The following is a 23,510-nucleotide window of genomic DNA, read 5'->3' on the forward strand; positions in this document are numbered from 1 at the left end:
AACTCTATTACCTGCCATTGAATTGAAACAATGTAGGTTAAATAGTTTCTCTTGGGACTTGCATTGGTTACAGTGTATCTCTTGGGACTTGCATTAGTTACAGTGTATCTCTTGGGACTTGCATTAGTTACAGTGTATCTCTTGGGACTTGCATTAGTTACAGTGTATCTCTTGGGACTTGCATTGGTTACAGTGTATCTCTTGGGACTTGCATTAGTTACAGTGTATCTCTTGGGACTTGCATTAGTTACAGTGTATCATTTGTCTTACCTCACTGCAGGCACAGAGTAATGGGCACAGGCATACACGGTTTGTGCGTAGAACTTTATCCATGGAACTATGTTTTCTTTGCTGTTTTTTGTCAAGAACTTCTTCGCCATCTGAGATATCTGATAACACACTGGAAGAAATCAAAAAGAATACATATAGGTGATGTTTTTTGCATTCGGTGGTTCTATCTGCACACAGGTGATTTTTTTTTCTCTTGCCTAGCAGTACTACATTTATATAACTACTTATAAATCGCAATGCATTTTGTTCCTGATTATGGCAATCAGGTACAGCTTAACTTGGCTCCAGAGCTTTATCTGAGTAATGATAACAGGGCACAACTGAATTAAAGATTAGCTCCAAACACTTCAAACAGCCATGTCATATCATAGAAAAAATAATGAATAAGCATTCCTGATATAGAAAAATATGACTTATATACCAGCAGCAAATATTAACTTCTTGACTCATAAGTTTGATGTGGAGTACAATACTGATTGGAACAATTAACAGATGAGCTTACTGATTGATAAAAAACTCAATTATTGATCAAAATTTATTTTATTTATTTTATTTTATTTTACATTTGTTTACTGGGAGTGTTCAACTTGGTACAAAGTCCACTTTCAGTGGAGGCCAGGGAGAAAAACTCCACTGCTGTTACGGAAAAATTTCATACATCAAAAGAACATGGATAGACAATATACACACACGGTAATTAAACCAATGCAATTTTACAGAAAGTTACATGGTATAATAACATATGAACGAGTCTACTTCACCTTATCGCATGTTGAAAATATTGAATGGCAATAATGTTGCAAATGCCGTACATTGAAAGTGTTGTTGTGGGATCATGGTACAGTGGGGATGAGAAATTTTGCTCTTTCCTCACTGTAGTGTGATCTCGGAGTTGATATATATAATTAGCAGGGGGTGTGAGGGGGTGCAGCCCCCCCCCCACAAGAACAGTTTTGATGTACAGCACTTTCAATGTTTATACCATTTGATATTATCGTCTTTCGACAAGATAATATAGATGCCATATGAACATAGTGAGAAATGTACAGTCATATATTTTTAGATATGTGTAGAGGGCTTGCAGTGAAGGTTCAGGGTGAGGAAGAGTTTGTTAAGCAAAGAGGGCTGTCAGGGCGAATCAAAAGGGGAATTGATGTGGCTAGAGAGAATAGTGTGTCAGGAGTACAATAGTTTATAAAGGATAATTTGCTATAGTTAGAGTAGTAAGGGGGAGATGTGAAAGAGGGGGAGTAAAAAGGGAGGGGTGGTTAAAGGCATTTGGTTGTTATGCCTGAGGGGGAGTAAAAAGGGAGGGGTGGTTAAAGGCATTTGGTTGTTATGCCCGTAGTTTGGCTTTACTTGTTTGAGAGAGTGAAAGATTGCTTAAGGGAGAAATATGAGTAAGAATTTGCCTAGTTGCTACATGCACAAATCCAGTTTTTGGTAAGGTGGTGTTTGAGTAGTTTTTTGAAGGTGGTAAATTAGAAATTGTTAGGATGGACTGTGGTAGGGAATTCCACTTGTTGGAGATGTAGCAGGAGTAAAGTGAGTCCCCTGCTTTGTTGCTGGATTTGTTAATATGTATGAAGGCTGTGTTTGAGGAGTGGTGGGTTCTTGAGTTTGATTGTGAATATTGTAATTGGTAGGATATTGCCTATTTGATGAATGAGTTTGTGGGTAGTAGTGAAGTGTGAATAATAGTTGTTGGGGTAGTTCCAGCCAATTTAATTGTTGCAATGCCAAGGAATGGTGAGATCTATATGGGGCATTTGTTGCAAACTTTGCAATTTTATTATAACAGAGTTCTAGTTTAGTTAATTTAGCTTTATTTAGATTAGTACATAAGGGGTGTGTATATAGTAAGGTGGTGAGCAATTGTGTTATAGCTATATCCAGTGCAGTGTTGGTTGTATGGAAGGACTTGTCTGTATAGATAGGGCCTAACTTCACATGTGTTTTTTGATGGCTTGTGCATGGAGTATATTGAATTTTAATTTGTTATCAATGACTACTCCCAGAAGTTTGGTGTGAGGTACTGTAGATATGAGTGTATTGTCAGTTGAGTGTATTTGAAATAAGGTGGAGGAGTCAAGAGATTTGCTAGGAAGGAACAGCATGAGCTTAATTTTGTTTGGGTTAAGTATTAGTTGAGAATCTGCTAACCAATATTTGATGGCAGTGAAGGCTTGTTTTGTTTTTGTTTGAAGTTGTTGTAGAGTGGTGTCAGTGCAGACAAGCTTAGTGTCATCTGCAGATTGAATGATGGCAGCTAACTGGGTGGCAGTGTGGAGCTAGTTTGTAAAAATGGTAAAGAGAAGTGGTCCAAGGATTGAACCCTGGGGGGCAGCCATGTTAACTGGTTGGGAGGAAGAGAGCTTGTCTTGCCACTTGACTGCTTGATGGCAGCCAGTTATATAATGAGTAGAGTGACTAAGACTGTGAGATATTAATTGGTCAAGGAGTTTGTTGTGGGAAACTGTGTCAAATGCTTCTGAGACATCTAGAAAGGTTGAAGATACAATTTTGCCCTCATTTCAGTAATGGTTTATGATGTCTGTAAAGTTTAAGAGAGCTGTTGTGGTGCTATGGTAAGGATGAAATCTGTGTTATGTATTTGTTAAGAGGTTGTTAGTAGATAATACATAAGCTGAATATGAATGCATTTTTATAGGTTCATAGGTTCATAGGTAGGTACTAGGCTACTGGCCCTAGGGCCTATATAAGCCTAGCCAAATGGTACCCTGGTTTTTGCTACCCAGGAAAATTATTTTCCTGTGCCCTTGTCAAGCAGAGCCACAGAAGTGATCCCTGGGGTGAATTTCCTATCTCCCATCCAGTCATCAAGATTTTTCTTGAAGAGTGCTAATGAGGAGCTTTGTTTGATATAGATAGGTAGTTTGTTCTAGAGTATGGGAAGTCTCTGGGACAGGAATCTATCCCTCCGGCATGTTCTGTTTATTGTGGTGACAAGGTTTAGGTCCCTAGAGCATGTAGCTCGGAGGGATTGGGATTTCTTTACGTGGAGCATGTCCAACAGCTCTGGGTTTGACATAGCTTTGTATGTTAGGCAGAGATCACCTATGAGTAGGCGATATGCGACAGAGTAAAGTTGGAGTTTTTTGAGACGGTGTGCATAGGGTATCTGTTTGAGGCAGGTAATCCTCTTTGTGAGGTATTTCTGTGGCCTTTCCAGTTGTTGTAGATGTCTTGTGAGGTACATACCAAAAGGGGCATTGTACTCTATGATGGGTCTAATGAGTGATGAGTAGAGGGGAACAATGACCTCTTTTTTCCTGGATTAGAAACCTTTTGTGATGAGGTGTGCCACATAGAAGGATTTCCTGACTTCTGTGGCGATGTGTTTATCAAAGGAGAGACTACTGTCCACCTGTGTCCCAAGGTCTCTTATCACACTTTCGGTGTTAAGTAGACTACCACCTATGTGGTAGTTCATGGGTACAGAGTTTTTACCAAAAGGGATGACAATGCTCTCACTTGAGGCCATGGCTTTGACACCAGGCATCTGTCTCAGTGAGGCCCTTTTGTAGGATGTCCACATCGTTAGGAGATTTAATTATGGCTCCTAGTTTGCAGTCATCTGCGAACATTGTTAGCCAAAGACCTTCTGTGTTAGACTGTACTTCAGAGAAGTAGATACCAAACAGGAGAGGACCCAGGACTGAACCCTGTGGTACTTTTCTAATATTTTAGCTAATGTTGACAGAATTGTGATGGATCTATAGTTTGATATTTTGGTAGACTTTCGGCCTTTATGGAGTGAGGTGACGTATGATATTTTCCAGTGGTTTGGCATTTGTTTTTCAGTGATGGAGCAGTTAATTAAAATGGAGGTGGGATCTGCTACAGCTTTTGTTGCTTGTTTAAGCTATTTAGATGGAAATTGTCAGCAGCTAGAGAGGGCGGTTTCAGTTTACTGAGCAGGTTTTGATGGTTTTGGTTGGGACTGGCTAAATGTGAAAGGTATTGTTGCCATCGTGTAGAAAGATTGGTACAGGAGGGGAGGACTTGTTTTGTTTTCTAGTAAGCATCTGTATTGCAGTGGTGAAAAATGTATTAAATTGTTCATAGGTTCATAGGTAGGTACTAGGCTATCTGCCCAAGGGCATTTATGAGCCTAGCCAGAGTGTGTTAGCTTTCGTCGCCGCATTGATTAATTAACTGAGCCTCTGTGAAGAAAAGCCAGTGAAGTGATCCCAGGGGTGTATTTTCTGTTACCCATCCACTCATCAAGGTTTCCCTCGAAGAGTGTTAGTGAGGGGCTCTGCCTAATGTAGTTAGGAATTTTGTTCCAAAGCATGGGGTGTCTCTGTGACAGGAATCTATCTATCCCTCCAGCATGTTCTATTTATTGTTGTGGCTGTTTTTTATATTTGTTTTACCTTCTACTGCTTACCTAGAGCAAGCTTTAACTGTTTTCATAGTTATTTACTGCATTTTTTATTATCTGCACTTAAAAGTACATTTTAGTCGAAATTAGTCAAATTCAAGTCGAAAAGTGTTTGTTTGCTGTTTAATTTAATTGTTTGGCTGCCCACTAAAGTGTGCTAGCCTGTACTACTGACTTATTGCCTTTTCTGCATTTCTGTGTGTTTCTATTTAAAAACAAAAAAAAAAAATATTCCTTGTTTTCCTGCCTCTTCTAAACTAGTTAGACCAGTTTACAGGCCTTGCTGTATCCTGGGCTGTGTTGTAGTTCCTGTGTTGTCCATTGCCTTACTTGGATAGAAGGAAGTTTCTTAGCTCACCAGTGGGAGTGGGGAGCCTTGAATAGCCTACCTGTCCTTGAGGGAAGTGACCTCAGCACAAGAAGCTGTAGTAATTGGTCATTTTGGACCATTTCTAGCTCTTTTGAAGTTCCCTGGTTAAAATCTGCCTCTGGCATTTTTTTTGAAGCCATATTGCTCAGACACAGCTCCACGTGGTCCTGTTGACTCTTCCTGGCTACAGAGAACTGAAAAAAAGTGACTGCTTTCCTGATTAAGTATCCTGCCAGTTTTTATATTTGTTTTACCTTCTACTGCTTACCTAGAGCAAGCTTTAACTGTTTTCATAGTTATTTACTGCATTTTTATTATCTGCACTTAAAAGTACATTTTAGTCGAAATTAGTCTAATTCAAGTTGAAAAGTGTTTGTTTGCTGTTTAATTTAATTGTTTGGCTGCCCACTAAAGTGTGCTAGCCTGTACTACTGACTTATTGCCTTTTCTGCATTTCTGTGTGTTTCTATTTAAAAACAAAAAACAAAAAAATATTCCTTGTTTTCCTGCCTCTCCTAAACTAGTTAGACCAGTTTACAGGCCTTGCTGTATCCTGGGCTGTGTTGTAGTTCCTGTGTTGTCCATTGCCTTACTTGGATAGAAGGAAGTTTCTTAGCTCACCAGTGGAAGTGGGGAGCCTTGAATAGCCTACCTGTCCTTGAGGGAAGTGACCTCAGCACAAGAAGCTGTAGTAATTGGTCATTTTGGACCATTTCTAGCTCTTTTGAAGTTCCCTGGTTAAAATCTGCCTCTGGCATTTTTTGAAGCCATATTGCTCAGACACAGCTCCACGTGGTCCTGTTGAGTCTTCCTGGCTACAGAGAACTGAAAAAAAGCGACTGCTTTCCTAATTAAGTATCCTACCATTTTTATATTTGTTTTACCTTCTACTGCTTACCTAGAGCAAGCTTTAACTGTTTTCATAGCTATTTACTGCATTTTTTATTATCTGCACTTAAAAGTACATTTTAGTCGAAATTAGTCTAATTCAAGTCGAAAAGTGTTTGTTTGCTGTTTAATTTAATTGTTTGGCTTCCCACTAAAGTGTGCTAGCCTGTACTACTGACTTATTGCCTTTTCTGCATTTAGCGCGGAGTTGCCACTAGAGCACCATCAGAACTGCTCTACTTGTAATTTAAACAGTCTATTCTCTATCTGTAAAGCTCAGCACTTGTTCCTAAAGCATTTTTTAGTCAGGTAAAGCACTTCTATATTATACAAAGTACTTCACTAGCTTAAAACCCCCTTGAGTACCCACTTCCCTATAGGTCCTTTCTAACTCAGTTACACAGCAAACTTTCATTTCTTCTAGCATGTCAAAGGGTCAGTTGCTAGCGTCCTCTCCTGCTCAGCTGGTGAATCTGGGAAGGGAATATTGAGGCAATGTTACAATTGCCTCATCTACACAGACAACCCTCTCCTCCTCCCACAAAACACAAATACATGCGAGAGATGCAACTATATAGCCAAACTGGAGGCTGAGCTCTCTCAACTCAGGACTGGCAAAACCAGACAGGAGGAGAAGGTAACCACACACACCATAAACCCAGTCTCACATAGAACTATCACAACTACAAATCAAACACATAAACACACAAAGGCATACTCGGAGGCACTGATCAAAAATCTACCAAAACAGCAGAGGCCTCCAAAGCAGACACCCAAACAACTGCCACCTCATGACATAACACAAGCAACACATAGATCACAAAGTCAGTGTGCAAATCGGTCACAGCCCTTAAGGCCAAACACAATGCTAGACACACTTGTCATAGGTGACTCCATAGTCAGACACACTGACGTCCCACTCACCAGACTGAACAAGGAGAGGGTCACAGTAAGCTGCCTGTCGGGTGCTAGAATCCGCCACATAACACAAGCACTCAGGTCACTCCACAGCAAGTACAAGTATGACTCAGTCATTGTCCATACCGGTGTGAATGACCTGAGACGTACCTCCCTGGACTACATGAAAAGAGACATAAAGGAGATCTCAGATTATGTAGCCCAGGCTGGTATGACCCTGACCCTGAGCAGTATCCTACCTTCACCAAGAATGATGCCACAATACAGAGACAAAATGATCAGTTTTAATAATTGGCTTAATTTCTGGTGTCATTCTAAGGGGATCCAATGTCTGTCTGCCTGGAATGACATGCTTGACAAGCCACGCTGCTTTGCAAGGGATGGCTTGCACCTGTCACCCCTGGGTTTCCGGATATTGGCAAAGGCTCTTGCCACCCCCATAGTGCCTATCTTAGACAAGGCTCAAATTCTAAACCCACCGCCCTAGAAAACAATAATGGAAAAAAACTAAGGGTAATGCTGCTCAATGCCAGAAGTCTAAATCTCAAGATGCACGCCCTCGAAGCCCTCCTCAGTATGGAGAACATCGATGTCTGTGCTGTGACTGAAACCTGGTTCAAGGCTCCTGAGAGCACCCCGGCATTATCAGGTTTTACCTCATATTATGCGTTCCGGCCCCAAATCCCAGACCGTACCACAAAAGGAGGGGGTGTATCCATATTCATCAAGGATACCCACACCTCCAGGCTGGTGGCCACTCATGAAGCATCAGAGACCGTTCAGGTGCAATTAACCATAGGCAAAACTGCTCTACAGTTTGTAGCATGTTACAGGCCACCCTCTCAAACTCAGGAACCCCACACAGCCTTCCTGAAGACACTGGAGAGTATAAATTTCTCTCCAAACACCATCATATTGGGTGACTTCAACTACCCAAACATAGACTGGGAACATTACTCAAGCCCCAATACCCTAGCCCAAAGGTTCCTGGAGTTCATAAACTCAAATGCTATGGAACAACTTGTCACCATTCCCACAAGAGGTGAAAATATACTAGACCTGATCATCACAAACATGGGGACAAAATGCTCCACACTGGAAGTATATCCCTCATTGGTGAGATCAGACCATAAACTAATCTCACTGGAGATCCACATCCCGCCCCCACCCCCAACAAAAAAGACCACAGTGAAGAACTTCTCAAAAGCCAACTTCACACTTCTTAAGACTGGTGTGGTATCCTTCAAGGCCCCTGAGCCATTGGAAACCACAACCCATGCTGCTGAATCCCTTACAAATGCTTTCTACGAGCACCTCCAGGATTGCATGGATCAAGCAATCCCAAATCAAATCAAGACCCTTTCCACCAAAGGCAAGCGCTCGATCTGGTGGACCCCAGCCATAAACAAACTTTACAACAAGAGGAGAAAGCTACTACAAGATAGAGCAAAATCCCTAAAAGGGAAGACATCTCTGATCAATACTAGTAAAAAACTACGATCACTCATAAAATCATCCAAGGCCAACTTTGAGAGAAAAATCACCAAGGACTCAAAAGACAATCATAAGGCCTTCTTTAGCTATATTAGAAATCTGGGTGGAAACTCCCAGATATGCTCAGAATTAGTCCAAAATGATACAAAAATCACTGAACCCACAGACATTGCAAACATACTGGCAGACAGGTTCAGTGAAAATTTCTCCCGTCCCTCCCCGCAAATGGAGAAATATCTATCCCAGCAGAGTGTAGCCTCCCAATCATCTCAAATGCCCAGGTGAGAGCTGCTCTCTCTAAAGCTAAAAACACAGCATCAATGGGACCGGATGGTGTCCCCGGCTGCGTGCTACACGAACTCAATGAGGAACTAAACCCACACATAAGGCTGCTGTTTAATCTTAGCCTTACCACAGGATACGTACCCAAAGAGTGGTGTACGGCAACTGTGGTCCCACTCCACAAAGGCGGTGCTTCTACAGACCCTGGTAATTACCGCCCTATAAGCTTAACAAGCCTGGTCTGCAAAGCTATGGAGAGGATCATAATGGAACTCATAACTAAAGACATAGGGGACCTACAGACATTGGATCCTACCCAATTCGGCTTTGTCAAGGGCAGATCATGCCTCTTGAACTTGGTCGACTTTTTTGAAACAGTCACCAAGGCCATTGATGAGGGTAAGGCAGTTCACACAGCCTACCTTGACCTTGCAAAAGCTTTCGACACAATACCCCACTCGGGTATCATAGAAAAGCTCACCAGCTTAAATGTAAACCCATATGTCACAAGATGGGTTGCAAACTGGCTCAAGGACAGAACCCACAGGGTTAGAGTTGCTGGTGCCATGTCAGACTCCAAGCCGGTCACAAGCGGTGTCCCACAGGGCTCAGTCCTGGGCCCCTCTTGTTCGGCATCTACTTTTCAGAAGTGCAAGCAAACATAGGAGGATTGTGGCTGACAAAGTTTGCAGATGACTGCAAAGTGGAGCGCATAGTTGAAAATCCATCAGACACAGATATCCTTCAGAGAGGTCTCATAGAAATGGATAACTGGTGCCAGAGCCATGGCCTTAAGCTAAACGCCAAAAAATGTATAGTCATACCCTTTGGTAAAAACAAGGTAACCCCAAGTTACCACATAGGTGGCAATCCATTAAGCACAGAAGAGGTTATCAGGCACCTGGGGACCCAAGTTGACAGTAACCTTTCTTTTGACACTCACATTGCCAAAGTGGTTAGGAGGACCTTCTGCATTGCCCACCTGATTATGAAGGGATTCACATACAGATCAAGGGAGGTCATTGTTCCCCTGTACTCTTCACTTATCAGACCAATGATTGAGTACAATGCCCCATTTGGAATGTATCTTACCCGACACCTGCAGCAATTGGAAAGACCCCAAAAGTTCCTCACCAAAAGGATAAAGGGGCTCAAAAATATGCCATATGCTGCCCAACTGAAGAAACTCCAGCTCTATTTAGTCGCATACCGTCTGCTCAGAGGTGACCTGTGCCTGACATACGAGGCCATGTCAAACCCAGAATTAATGGACATGCTCCACCTCAAAAAATCCAAATCCACCAGAGCCACAAGAGCAAGAGACTTAAACCTCAACACGGATATAAATAGGACATGCTGGAGGGACAGATTCATCACCCAGAGACTCCCTATGCTGTGGAACAGAATCCCGGTCCATGTGAGACAGAGCACCTCGCTGGCTCTGTTCAAGAGGAATCTTGACCAGTGGATGTGAGATCGTAGGTTTACCCCGGGGATCATCTCTGTATCACTAATGGACAGAGGCATGGCAAACTAATGGGTATAGTATTCTTCAACCTAAGGGGTGGTGAAAGCCACACAACTCTGGCTAGGCTTATAAATGCCCTAGGGCAGATAGCCTAGTATGAACCTATGAACCTATGAACCTATAAGGTTTAGCTCACTAGAGTGAGTGGCTTGCAGTGACTTGGATTTCTTTAGGTGGAGCATGTCCATCAATTCTGAGTTGGACATGGTTTTGTAAGTCAGGTAGAGATCACCTCTGAGTAAGCGATATGCCACTGAATACAGCTGGAGTTTTTCCAGTCGGGCTGCATAAGACATATGTTTGAGGCCAGTAATCCTCTTGGTGAGGTATGTTTGTGATCTTTCCAGCTGTTGGAAGTGTCTTGTGAGGTACATCCCAAATGGGGCATTGTACTCTATGATGGGTCTGATGAGTGATGAGTAGAGGGGCACTATATGCTCTTTATTTCTAGATGAGAGCCCTTTAGTAATTAGATGGGCTACATTGAAGGATTTCCTAACTACTTTGGCAATATGATTGTCAAAGGAGAGATTACTATCTACCTGGGTCCCCAGATCTCTTATTACCTCTTCTGTATTAAGGGGGCTGCCACCTATGTGGCAATTCATGGGTGTTTTGTTTTTCCCAAATGGGATGACTATACATTTTTTGGCATTTAGCTTCAGACCATGACTTTGACACCAAGTGTCCATCTCAGTAAGGCCCTTTTGGAGAATGTCTGTGTCAGCCGGAGAGTCAATTGTGGCTCCCAGTTTTAAAGTTATGAACATATACAGCTCTTAAGTGTTTATCCCATGCATGGGTCCTCTCAAATTATCTATGATATGATCCCAGTTATTATTATTAGGGGTAACATAAAATTATCATCCATGGGATGGGTAAGGCCAGTCTCTAACCAAATGTGATAGGTCAATTCAAGCACAAATAAATTAAATAGGTTGGGCTTAAAATGGCCCATAAGGGGAGATAGCCTACTAGTTACTTATGAAACTATGAACCTATTTATGTGTAATGAGTAAAACTATATTATTTGCTTGATTAACAATTTGAGCACCAGCAAAATATATAGGTAACTTTATATACTGACCTGAAGACAAAACAAAGTACACTGCTTGCAGTGTTAGCGGAGGAGAAACCAAGCTAACATTTAACAGTTTGTATTCAGCAATAAACACTCTGTGCTAAGAAAGAGGTAAAACTCATCATCAGATAAACTCAATTGAGGGATGATCTAGAATTCAGTACTAAGAATAAACTTACAGAGCAGCAGAATATGTGAGTTTGAACATATTTGGCACTAGTCTGATGACAAACGGTGGAATATATGAATATTATTATTTAGTAAGGTAGTAAAACAAAAGAGGACAAATATTAAATAAGTTCCCTCCGACGTCTTTATAACTGACTGCATGAGGCAAACCAAGTCAGCTCCTTAAACCACTTACAAGATAGCACTGCGAACTGTAACATATTAAGATAGGAGGATAACAAAGTTAGCTTTTGTAGAGTAAAGCTAAGTTATTCGGAAGGGAAGAACAGTGGAGTAGCCTACAGTCTCAGAACAATAGCTTGAGGTTCAGCTTGAAGTTATGCACATCATTAAGAATTCAAATTCCCAGCTTTGTTTTGTCGATTAGTAGAATGTAACTTTCTGACGTTTGCAGACAGAGATAGCAACAACAAAAGCAATACTTTGGCAGATTTGCAGTAGGGAATTTTGGGAGAAGGAAGGTGAAAGGGCCGGAGTGAAATGGGAAAAACTGTAACAGAAATATCATGTACAAGCAACGGTACTGGGTCATCCAAATCAGAGATCCCATATTCTGCAGGGTGAGGATCTGTAGTCATTAAATAAAATGCAGGCATGTCTTGAAGCTATCAAGTCAAAATCGGAGACTTCTGACAACCCTGAGATGTCAGAAAATCCTAAGACTCTTGATAAAGTAGACTTAACTTATCAAAGAGCGGAGACTTCAGGTTTCCCTTAGGAATCATCTTATATTTCTGCAAATATTGTAGTCATGGAACTATTATCTTCTGTTTCTGCTGATGGTGAAAACTACTCTCCAAACAATAGCTAATATATTAGATATGATACATTCGCGTGGGTGCGTGGGTTTAGTATAATGGTTTAGGTGTTTACCTCTTATACCAGAATTCCTGGGTTAGATCCTCATCAAGGAAATTTAGCTAGATTTAAAATGACTTGCAAGGGCAGCTAACCTACTGCTTAACTATGAACCTATGAAAAAAACTTAAGAGTTAATGGGCATATGCAATGTTTATAGTTAAAGCAACTTTCATTTTACTGCAGTTTCATGTATGCTGTATTTTGTCACACCATGACTCACAAGCATAAAAGTAATGTTCACTTGTGAACCAGTTGCATAAAGTTATATAGCTAAAATATACAGACTTTCTTTTTTCTAATAAAACAAGGATGTAGCATGCCTTTATGAAATAATGTTATGTTCATAGGTGTAGACTAGGCTAATGACCTCTAGGGCTTTTATAAGCCTAGCCATGCATTCTCCCATATTTGTGAGTGCCAGGTCCAATATGTTTGTACCTCTAACCTACTGTGCTTGTGTTTACAAATTCTAGAAATCTCTGCGCCTGCGAATTTGGAGTTTGTAGGATTCCCAGCCTATAGATGGGTAATTAAAGTCTTTACTGAGAATGGTATTTGGCTGAATGCTGAATGTCTCCAGTACGTTAAGTATGTGCTAAGGATTTCCTGGGGCATAGAAGGTGACATATAGTTTGCTAGGATATGGTATGTGACTCTGTCTGTGGTAATCTGTATGTGGAGAAATTCTAGCACATTGACCTGTTTAACTAACCTACAGGTGTGCTTGTTTTTGATGTAGATCAACACATCTCCATCTTTAGTCCCAGTCTGTGCAGTTGCTGGTTTATATATGCAGAGCAGAAGACACTGAAGCTTTGCACTGACAGGGTACTGTCTGATAATTTAAACCATGCCTTGATAACTACACAGATGTCTGCATTATCCAATGTGAGAAAAGCTTGCAGGGCGTGGGTAAATTCCTGGCATTGGGCAGTAACACATTTAGATTTCCATGGGTTGATTTTGCTATGTTGGAAGGTTTGACAATTTGACATTGCCTAAAAAAAATGTTGTATGGGGATGACAATGTTTTAGTTAATATTCAAAAGCCTAGAGGGGAGACATGCAGACCATCTTTGGCAAAGCAAAATGGTCTGTTAACCAAATCCTTCCATGCTGGTAATTACTGTATCTCCTTATAATGATAACAGGAAGTAATCCAGTTGCTAACATTAGTCATCTTGTGTTCATATTGGGGCATCATCCTTATTGAAGGTAAAACGTTGCTTAATAACAGGCACATACCAGCCTGTGACACATAGTTTGACAGATCTGTAATGCCTCTCTTCGTATAGTCAAAGGAGGTACATCTCAGGTCATTTACACCACTATGGACTATGACTGACTCATAATGGTACCTGTTTGACAATTACTTTTTTGTTAAACAGGTACCATTATGAGTCAGACTACAGTCCTGGGTAGTGCACTGCCTTGCTTTGTAGTTGAGGCTCCACTGGGTGTGGCATTACATGTATTGTTTAGAGATGCTTTTGTTAAGTGTTTTAAGGTTTGCTGAGGATAATATTTTGCAGGTTGTAGTATCTGGGAAGTCTTTAGGGTTTAGGAAGATTGCATTTACATGCCTCAGCTTAAGATTGTCTATGTGTGAGGTGTGTATTATTTGTGGTGGGTGTATCATATGTGTCTCTAACAACCTAATTGTTTTTGTGTATGCGTATATGCAATAGTTTTGCCTCCAGTGCCATTCTATGTATACATTTCTTGCATATTGTATTTGTTTCTTTAAAGATTAGATGGTGGTCTGTAAACGTGAGACAATGAGAACATTGTGAACGACTTGTTGTTTTCTCAGCATGTTGTTAAGTACTGTTCTATGTTAGATAATCTTGAAAGTTTTGTAAACAAAAATATCAAAGTTAAAACTAAAAAGTTATTGAGAGATTCTGAAGATTACAAAACAACAAAGTATATCCTTTTGTGTCTAACACCAAAGTGGGTGTTAGAAATACCAACAGGGTTGGGGGAAATGTCAATGTTGATGTGTGTTTGAACTGTGAGGGTAACTATGTTGGTAAAAATGAACAATTGAGTAATGAGGACCAGCGTTGTTTACCTACGGGTCCCCAAGTGAGGAGATCAGAACACCTAATGAACAAGAAAGGGGAAGGGCAACACTACCAAGCCCAGGGTGATTCACATTATTACCGACGCAACAATTTTCAGAACAACAAATGGCAATGGAATGCCAGGAAGGGACGGTAACGGCCGTTAATGACATTAATGTTGTATTTGAACAGCAAGACACAGAAAATTATAATGTGTTACAAATGAGTGATGTAAATGCTTCTGGTAATAGTATTGTTCAGTGCCAAAGAAATGGGTTTTCCATTTATAATTATAGTGCTTTAACAATAAATGATGTGTATCATGATTTACTAAGTAAAGGGTTTGCATTTGTTCCTGCATTTCACTTGAATTTTGTTGACTGTTATATTAGTCTAAAAATGTTTACAAGGCAAATAAATTTGTCTTTATTTTTTAGGGAACAAAACTATGGTGTGAACAAATCGAATAATGTTTTGAGTACACTTAAAAGGAAAAGCACTTTTATGCCCCCAACACATAAGTAAGTATTGATGTTTGAAAAACTATGTACTAATGAAGTTTGGAGGGGATTGAATAACACTGGAAGACTTATAGATTATGACAATTTAAGCATTGAGGAAATAAAAACACTGTTTGAGTTAGCTAATAACCATGAGGATTATGACAATTTAAGCATTGAGGAAATAAAAACACTGTTTGAGTTAGCTAATAACCATGAGGATTATGACAATTTAAGCATTGAGGAAATAAAAACACTGTTTGAGTTAGCTAATAACCATGAGGATTATGACAATTTAAGCATTGAGGAAATAAAAACACTGTTTGAGTTAGCTAATACCCGTGAGGATTATGACAATTTAAGCATTGAGGAAATAAAAACACTGTTTGAGTTAGCTAATACCCATGAGGATTATGACAATTTAAGCATTGAGGAAATAAAAACACTGTTTGAGTTAGCTAATAACCATGAGGATTATGACAATTTAAGCATTGAGGAAATAAAAACACTGTTTGAGTTAGCTAATACCCATGAGGATTATGACAATTTAAGCATTGAGGAAATAAAAACACTGTTTGAGTTAGCTAATAACCATGAGGATTATGACAATTTAAACATTGAGGAAATAAAAACACTGTTTGAGTTAACTAATAACCATGAGGATTATGACAATTTAAGCATTGAGGAAATAAAAACACTGTTTGAGTTAGCTAATACCCATGAGGATTATGACAATTTAAGCATTGAGGAAATAAAAACACTGTTTGAGTTAGCTAATAACCATGAGGATTATGACAATTTAAGCAATGAGGAAATAAAAACACTGTTTGAGTTAGCTAATAACCATGAGGATTATGACAATTTAAGCATTGAGGAAATAAAAAACACTGTTTGAGTTAACTAATACCCATGAGGATTATGACAATTTAAGCATTGAGGAAATAAAAACACTGTTTGAGTTAGCTAATAACCATGAGGCGAGAATAATGATGCCTGGTAAGGGGGGAGGGGTAGTTATTATGGCTCATTTTGACTATGTTGCTAAAATGCATGGAATTTTACGTGATACATTTACATACCAGACTGCATCACTCAACGAAATACATATAGCTTATCATAAGATTGATTTGTTTATGTTAGATGCACTTTTTCAAGGGGAAATTAAAGAAGGAGAATTTTACTTTTTGAATGTAGAACACCCGGTGACACCGGTGTTGTTTGGGATTCCCAGGGTGCACAAATGCATAGAGAAACCCCCCTTTAGGCCCATTGTAGCAGCCAAGGGCTCAAAAACAGAACCTTTAGCATCTTTTGTGGACAAGGAAATACAGGGGATCATTTTGGGCATGGACCACATAATCAAGGACTCCTGGAATTGTCTAGAACGTTTGAGGGATGTTAATGAAACCTTTACAGGGTCCTTGCTCAGCATTGACATTATTAATTTGTTTTCTATTATCCCACATATGGAAGGACTGGAGTATTTCGGGGAGAGTTTAAACAGACACGGTAGGATAGAAGGAGGAAAAGTCACCCTGTTAGTCGCTCTAATGGAGTTAATTTTAAGAAATAACTTCTTGTCGTTTGAAGGGGAAATTTTTCTGCAAGTGTCAGGTGTAGCTATGGGGGTGAAGTGTGCCCCAGGGTTTGCTAACCTTGTAATATTACACTGGGAAGGTTTTTATTTTTGATTCTAGTTTATGGAAAACATATTGTTGTATAGCTGATTCCTGGATGACATACTGATTCTCTGGAAGGGTAGCGAACTGGAAGCAACAGAATTTATAGATTACTTAAATTCAGCTACTAGCTTCTTCAAATTTACTAGTACTTGGAATAAAGACAATATAGATTTTCTTGACATACACTTGGTAAAAACTAATGAAGGGATGCAAAGTACAATATTTAGAAAAAACATATAGTAACTTTTTGTTACACTATGGAAGTAGTCATCCCTACCGTCAAAAGAAGAGTGTAGTTAAGGGCCAAATGGTGAAACTGTCATGTTTGGTTAGTGACAATGAGACTTTTGAAGAAGAACTTTATAAATTAGTAGGTATGTTTCTAGAGAAAGGCTATCCTTTAAAACTTTTGATTAATATTAAAAGAGAAATAAAAACTAAAAGAGCTATCCAGTTTCCTCCCATTTTAGGAGATGGAAATATAGTACAAAAGGAAGCTAACCAACTATTCAAGAACAATGCAATGTTTTTGAAATTTAATCATCAGACACCTTTTGCAGTGGACATTGTGCGGAGAATTTGGGAATTTAGTTTTAGTTTCAACACAAAAGAAATTGTAGGTGATATGTTAAGGGTTGTTTTTAGTAAAGGAAATAATATTAAAAGTATTTTGGAGCAAAGACTGGTATGTAAAGGTTATTCAAGGATGTATAAATGTGGGGCATGTAGGGTTTGTAGATACATGAACGAGGGGCCCTATGTGGTTATTGTGGGTTACAATAGGTCTGTCCCCTGTCCAGGAAGATGTTGTAATTCAACAATGGTAGCATATATAGCCAACTGTACATCATGTCCAGCATTTTATGTGGGAAAGACAGTGAGGAAATTGAAGGAAAGAATTGCAGAACATCTCAGAGCTATTAAGAATAAGGACACCCTTAATGCCCTGTAGATACACACCACAGTTTGTTCAAATTTTAAAAAGTTTATTTTCTTTGTGTTGGGTCGAGTTATGCCAGACATTCGAGGAGGTGATGACAAGCTGAAGGTGGAAATGTTGGAAACAGCTTGGCAAATTAGATTAAATGCCACCCAGTATCCGGGTATAAATGACAATATATCTGTTTTTCCCTACCTGAAGTCAAAGAGTTATATTATCAACTAACAAAACACGTTTTTCACAAGCATGTTTTTACAAAAAATTGTTTATTAACAAATTTTGAAGTGGCCATTATAATTGTACTTTATTATTTATCTTTATTAACATGATAAATTATTTTGAAATTATTATATATGTTGAATATTTATTTATTTATTTAGATACATTTTATATATATATATATATATATATATATATATATATATATATATATATATATATTTGCATTTAGTACTATATAATTGTATTAATAGATATAGGTGCAACAGTATAATATATACATAACCTCTATTGAGTTTTGTATGAGCTAGGAGTTTATATATATATATATATATATATATATATATATATATATATATATATATATATACATACTAAATATATGAGTGTTTTTAAGACAACTGGAACAGTTTAGTATGAAGTTTTATTTGAGATTTTTTTAGATTAATTACTTTAGACTAATTATATATTAATGTATTAATGTATTGATGAATTTGACTGGTTGTTGCTAGATGATGTAACTATTTATATGAGTGTTTTAAATTTTCCACTGACTCTGATGAATATGTATTATGGTGAAAGCATTAAGTTCTGTGGACTTTGGCGATTAAAGCGAAATTACTCTACAGTTTATCCTGGCTTTAGTTATTTTAGCTTTATTAAGTAAGCTACATGTATGTGGTGCATGAAGGGTTAAAAAGGGCAGATAAAGGTGCTTTTGAGACAAGGGATTAGATAGGGCCATATAATACTAAATCTACTACTCAGGGCTTCTCTGTGCACAAACCAGATACGCTATAATTTCTGAGTTACTAATCATAGTTGAAGAGGTAGTTCGATAGGAAAAATTACAGTCTAAGTGTCTCCTACTATACATGCATCAAATTTATACATGCACTTAAAATAGGAAAACTGATTAGGCCTTGTGGTCAATAAGAAACTCCACTCTAAAGCTTCCTGTATGTTTCTAAACTTGGAGAGACCAGACAATGACTTACATCCAGCAGATGCATAAGCCTAGCCTTGTAAATGTAGAAACACACAAAAGGTTTGTTTGGAGTGTAATGTGCTAGACAACAATATAAAGTCAAATAGGAAACAAACAAGCCAACAGCATGGACAGAGAAAACCAAATGCACTTTTGTAGTTAAAAACAGTAAAATATTTTGACCAAGTATGATTTTAAAGTAAAGTACTTAGCCGGGTCTGAAACAGCACCAGATTCAAGAAATTCCCTTCTAGGGACATGAGACGTAACAGGGAAAGCATGAACACTTGTCAATAAACCTTTCTGCTGAAAGAATATCTGTGATGTGACTCTTCTTTTGTATGGCCTTATACCTGCCTGCTAATGGTGTCCAGCCATTAACATTTCTTTCACAAACTTGAGTCTGGATGACCAGACATATCATTTCTGTAGAGGAGAAATGTTGAAACTTTGTTCAGTTGTAGGATCCAAAATCTAACAATTAGCTCAGACTATGAGCAGTTAGAATTCTGACAAGAAATCACACTAGTGTCCAATACATCTACCAAATGTAGGTATGTTACATATGTTAACTGTCACTGTCTTATGGCATGAGTCATGGCTGACAAGAGTCCTTGAATTATTCTGTCTAACTGATTAAAAGATCAAGGAAATAAATGCCAACAGGACACAGAGATACCATTAATAAACTGCTGTTACCATTTACCTGTGTCATTTTTCTTCTCAGACATTAATAGTTGCATTGATTCAAATATATTCAGTAATCTCTGAATTCCATGTCGACTGGTGTTCAGCTTCTGTGAAATTTCATTGGCTGACAGTGGGGCATTCATCTCTTGTAAAAGGTCAAACACACCGAGTTCACAAGCTGTAAATAAGGCCTGTAAATTAAAATTGAAGTTTTTAATAATCTGGCTGACAAATGCCAACTGTTTTCAGAGTCTAAATAAGGATGCAAAGCCTAGTTTTATGGAAGGCTGAGAGGAAAAAGAACTGATGGCCATTTCTGTTATCATGTGCTCTCAGAGAGCATAAAACTGCACCACATTTGACAACATTTACTTAACAAGTCTAACTTCAGTACCACCGAATTTATGAAATTGAATTAACATATTCAGCATTACTTTAATGAGTGCCTCTGCATTACTACAGAGACATCATATCATGTCATCGTATTAACCTTCCTTACTCTATCTACCCTCATCGGAAGACATACAGCACTGCAACATCTCTCACAGTTTTTATTGCCTGTGCCCTCTCCACTATCACATGAATTTAATGTTACCATCTCATTTAGTGTTTATTTACAGTCTCTCCCCTTTATCACAGGACAAACAATATTGCATTAGATTACCCTGCATGTATTGCTTTCTAGCTTCTGCTTTGCTGACCAGGTTAGTCTCACTAGACCAGTGGTCTGTTTTAAGGGAAAACTGAGGTGGTATTCATTCCGACTAGGGGAAATGTGGCTAGGGCACCATATAACTTTCCTTACAATTTTTTGTAGGTGGGCTACAGCATCTTCCTCGAAGGATGGATTGCGGCAATGAGTTGCCAATGTAGGCAAAGGATGGAGGACTAATAGCAGATCAATAAAACCTATTCTGATAAAGATACAACACACTAGATTAAAGTAATAATTTTATATATCTTTTATATATTCTAGGGTATATTCTTCATATATCTTAAAGTATATTTTAATGTATATTTTAAAATCTGTATTTCAGTGATGTAATACAAATTGACATATATTTATTGTACTCTACCTATCATGTGATTGTAGAGATATCACTGGAAGGCAGTACTCCACTGTGGGAAAACAGTATTTTTTTAGCTATCATTATCCTACCAACTACCAAGCAGTGACAAAAGAAATCTTATAGCAAGAATTAAAATGCTTAAGCACTCTGCAACATTGCCCAGTGTTGCATTGTTGTTCACTCAGACTGATTTTAGAACTTCACCATGCAGTGTAATACTGCTTTTGTATTATCCTCATCTACTATGTTGAACCGTATTCCATGAAACAAATTGTGCATCTTGCTTTTTGGGCACTTGCAGTTACCCAACATTATTTTGCTTTTACTTGATTCTGTCATTGAAAAATAAAACTATCTCTTTGCCATGTTCAGAAAATGGCAAGTGTGCTAACTACATGTGATTTCTTTTGCATCTTTCTTAGATCTAGAGGCTTGAGTCATCTTTCATTCAGTCTTATTGCCATTTTACAACTGCATAGCGGTCCAGTCTGCATCTTAGTAAAAAAACGCATTGTTGTAGGAAGTTACCTGTTTTAACCCAACTTTGGCATGATATAGAAAAACATTAATGAAACTCTTTAAAGTATGTGTGCTTTTCTGAGATTATGACGTATACTTTGAAAGTAACATAAAACATGTCACCTGTTAGAAATCCATTCATCCACTTTTTGCATATGTGACATGTAAAGAAAAAGAGTGGGAGGTCAGTCGGACCCAGTACAAGATCTTAAGTACTAGCATCTGAAATATCACACTAAGGGCACAACTGAGTACCTGTCCCACGCCCAGTACAAACAGTATTTGACAGAACTTTCAAAATGCAAGGGAATGTTAAGATCATCATTTCTGAATGAGCAGTAAAGTGATGTTATTGACTTAAACGATCTTATGGGGTAAATCAAAACTTACAATTTTTTAATAGCAAAGATAATTTTGAATCAGATTTACCACCATGTGCACAGGCTGCTAGCTCTTGACCTTTTATCTCCATGGATCATCCATAATTAGGTTTAGGAACATAGAAAATAAATAACTGGAGAAAAATGCACCATATTGACACTTTTCATCAATACTGGTACTTACATCTGCAGCAGCCTAGCAGTGCAATTAGTGCCGTGTTCTTTTCTTTTTCCTACTATGTAAAGTCAGTCATCAAAAAGGGTGGTCCCATCAGTTGATGTCACTGTGATGTCACACAATATTACATTACCCTGCATGTATTGCTTTCTAGCTTCTGCTTTGCTGACCAGGTTAGTCTCACTAGGCCAGTGGTCTGTTTTAAGGGAAAACTGAGGTGGTATTCATTCCGACTAGGGGAAATGTGGCTAGGGCACCGGCTACAGCATCTTCCTCGAAGGATGGATTGCGGCAATGAGTTGCCGATGTAGCTAAAGGATGGAGGACTAATAGCAGATTCAAATGACTGTAACACAACAGAATTACCGTTGGAAATATGGACAGAACCAGGAGAAGAAGTTTTAGATACACAGGAATTAAACAAAAAAGAAAAGACAGACGAACCAGAACCTAGAGATAACGTGTTGTCTTGATCTCAAGTATAGAGGTAATGTAATGGTAAGTGTAATGGTGAGGTGTAAGGAGAACTGCCAAGTGACTGAAGTATAGAGGGAATGTAATGGTGAGGTGTAAGGAGAACTGCCAAGTGACTGAAGTATAGAGGGAATGTAATGGTGAGGTGTAAGGAGAACTGCCAAGTGACTGAAGTATAGAGGGAATGTAATGGTGAGGTGTAAGGAGAACTGCCAAGTGACTGAAGTATAGAGGGAATGTAATGGTGAGGTGCAAGGAGAACTGCCAAGTGAAGTTGTAATGCATGTAATGGTGAGGTGTAAGGAGGTGTAAAGAGAACTGCAAAAAGACTGAGTATAGAAAAGAATATATGTGTGTTGGTGAGGAAAGAAGAAACTAAGTGACTGAAGAGAGAGAAGTAATGGAATGTAATGGTGAGGAGGGTAACTAAAACTGTCAAGAGAGATAATAGGGGGTAAAGAGGTAATGTGTAAGGAGAAATGAAATGAAAAGGAATGGTGAGGTGTGGAGGGTGGGAGGAGAACTGATAAGGGACTGAAGGAAATAAATGTAATGGTGAGGTGTAAGAAGAACTGCCAAGTGACTGAATTATAGAGAAAATGTAATGGTGAGGTGTAAGAAAGACACTGCAAGTGAGTCTAGAGGGAATGTAAGGTGAGGTGTAGGACTAAGGAGAACTGCAAAGTGACTGAAGTATAGAGTGAATGTAATGGTGAGTGAAGTATGAAAGGAATGTATGGTGTGGTGTACTACTGGATGATCCGAATAGAAATGAAAACAACGATCCAGTAATCCCCACAGAAGCTCACACACACAGGGTGCAGCAGAAAATTACATATGTAAAATCTCAGAAATAATACCATAGTTTGTCATGTAAACATTACTGAACATGTTGATAAATAATTTGGATATTAAATTGATTCTAATATAACAAACTGGAATTTGGGTTCATTATATTGCCCTATATGTTTATCAAGTGGGTTGAGTGGACTTTTATTCCATTAGTGTTTACTTCATTGACCTCTAAGATATAGGAACAACATTTACAGGACCCACATTTGTACATGTACCCTGTACATTGTGCCTCTTTTTGGTGTTCACGTAGTGGTTTAATATTGTGTCCTTTCATGAACACACATATAAGTGTATCACCTAGAATTGTTTTTATATCCCTTTCACATACTAAAAGTTTCCAGTTTTTCACTAATATATCCTTATTTAACAAGGGTACAAATTTTTTCTATTACTTCATTCAGGATTTTTTCCACTAAATCAGGTGGATGACTTCTTTCAAAAACATTAAATTGTCCCTGAGGGACTCTCATTTTTGTTGGAATGGATGGCAGCTCATATAGAAAGGATGTAGAATTGTTTATATAGTCTAGAAATTGATCTATTTGTTCAAATAAGAATTTCTTTTCCACTCCAACATTACCAGATGTAATACTCACTGTCAAATACAATATAGTTATTCTTAAAACTTTAACTGTAAAT

The 23,510-nt window shown here is 38.6% G+C and overlaps 1 protein-coding gene across 1 annotated transcript in view; it reads right to left on the bottom strand.

Moving 5' to 3' along the window:
* Nucleotides 1-23,510, bottom strand: part of LOC122815448 (acetylserotonin O-methyltransferase-like) — a 485,689-nt gene that overhangs the window by 447,504 nt on the left and 14,675 nt on the right. Inside the window, exons 2-3 of the mRNA XM_044087953.1 lie at nucleotides 19,412-19,586; nucleotides 271-400 (exon numbers count right to left, since the gene is read on the bottom strand). Of these exons, the coding sequence (XP_043943888.1) occupies nucleotides 271-400; nucleotides 19,412-19,586 (305 nt within the window). The remainder of the gene's footprint in view (nucleotides 1-270; nucleotides 401-19,411; nucleotides 19,587-23,510) is intronic.

The sequence above is a fragment of the Protopterus annectens genome, chromosome 1.part1 (genome assembly GCF_019279795.1).
Source record: "Protopterus annectens isolate FY-2018-M chromosome 1.part1, PAN1.0, whole genome shotgun sequence".
Taxonomy (NCBI): domain Eukaryota; kingdom Metazoa; phylum Chordata; order Ceratodontiformes; family Protopteridae; genus Protopterus; species Protopterus annectens.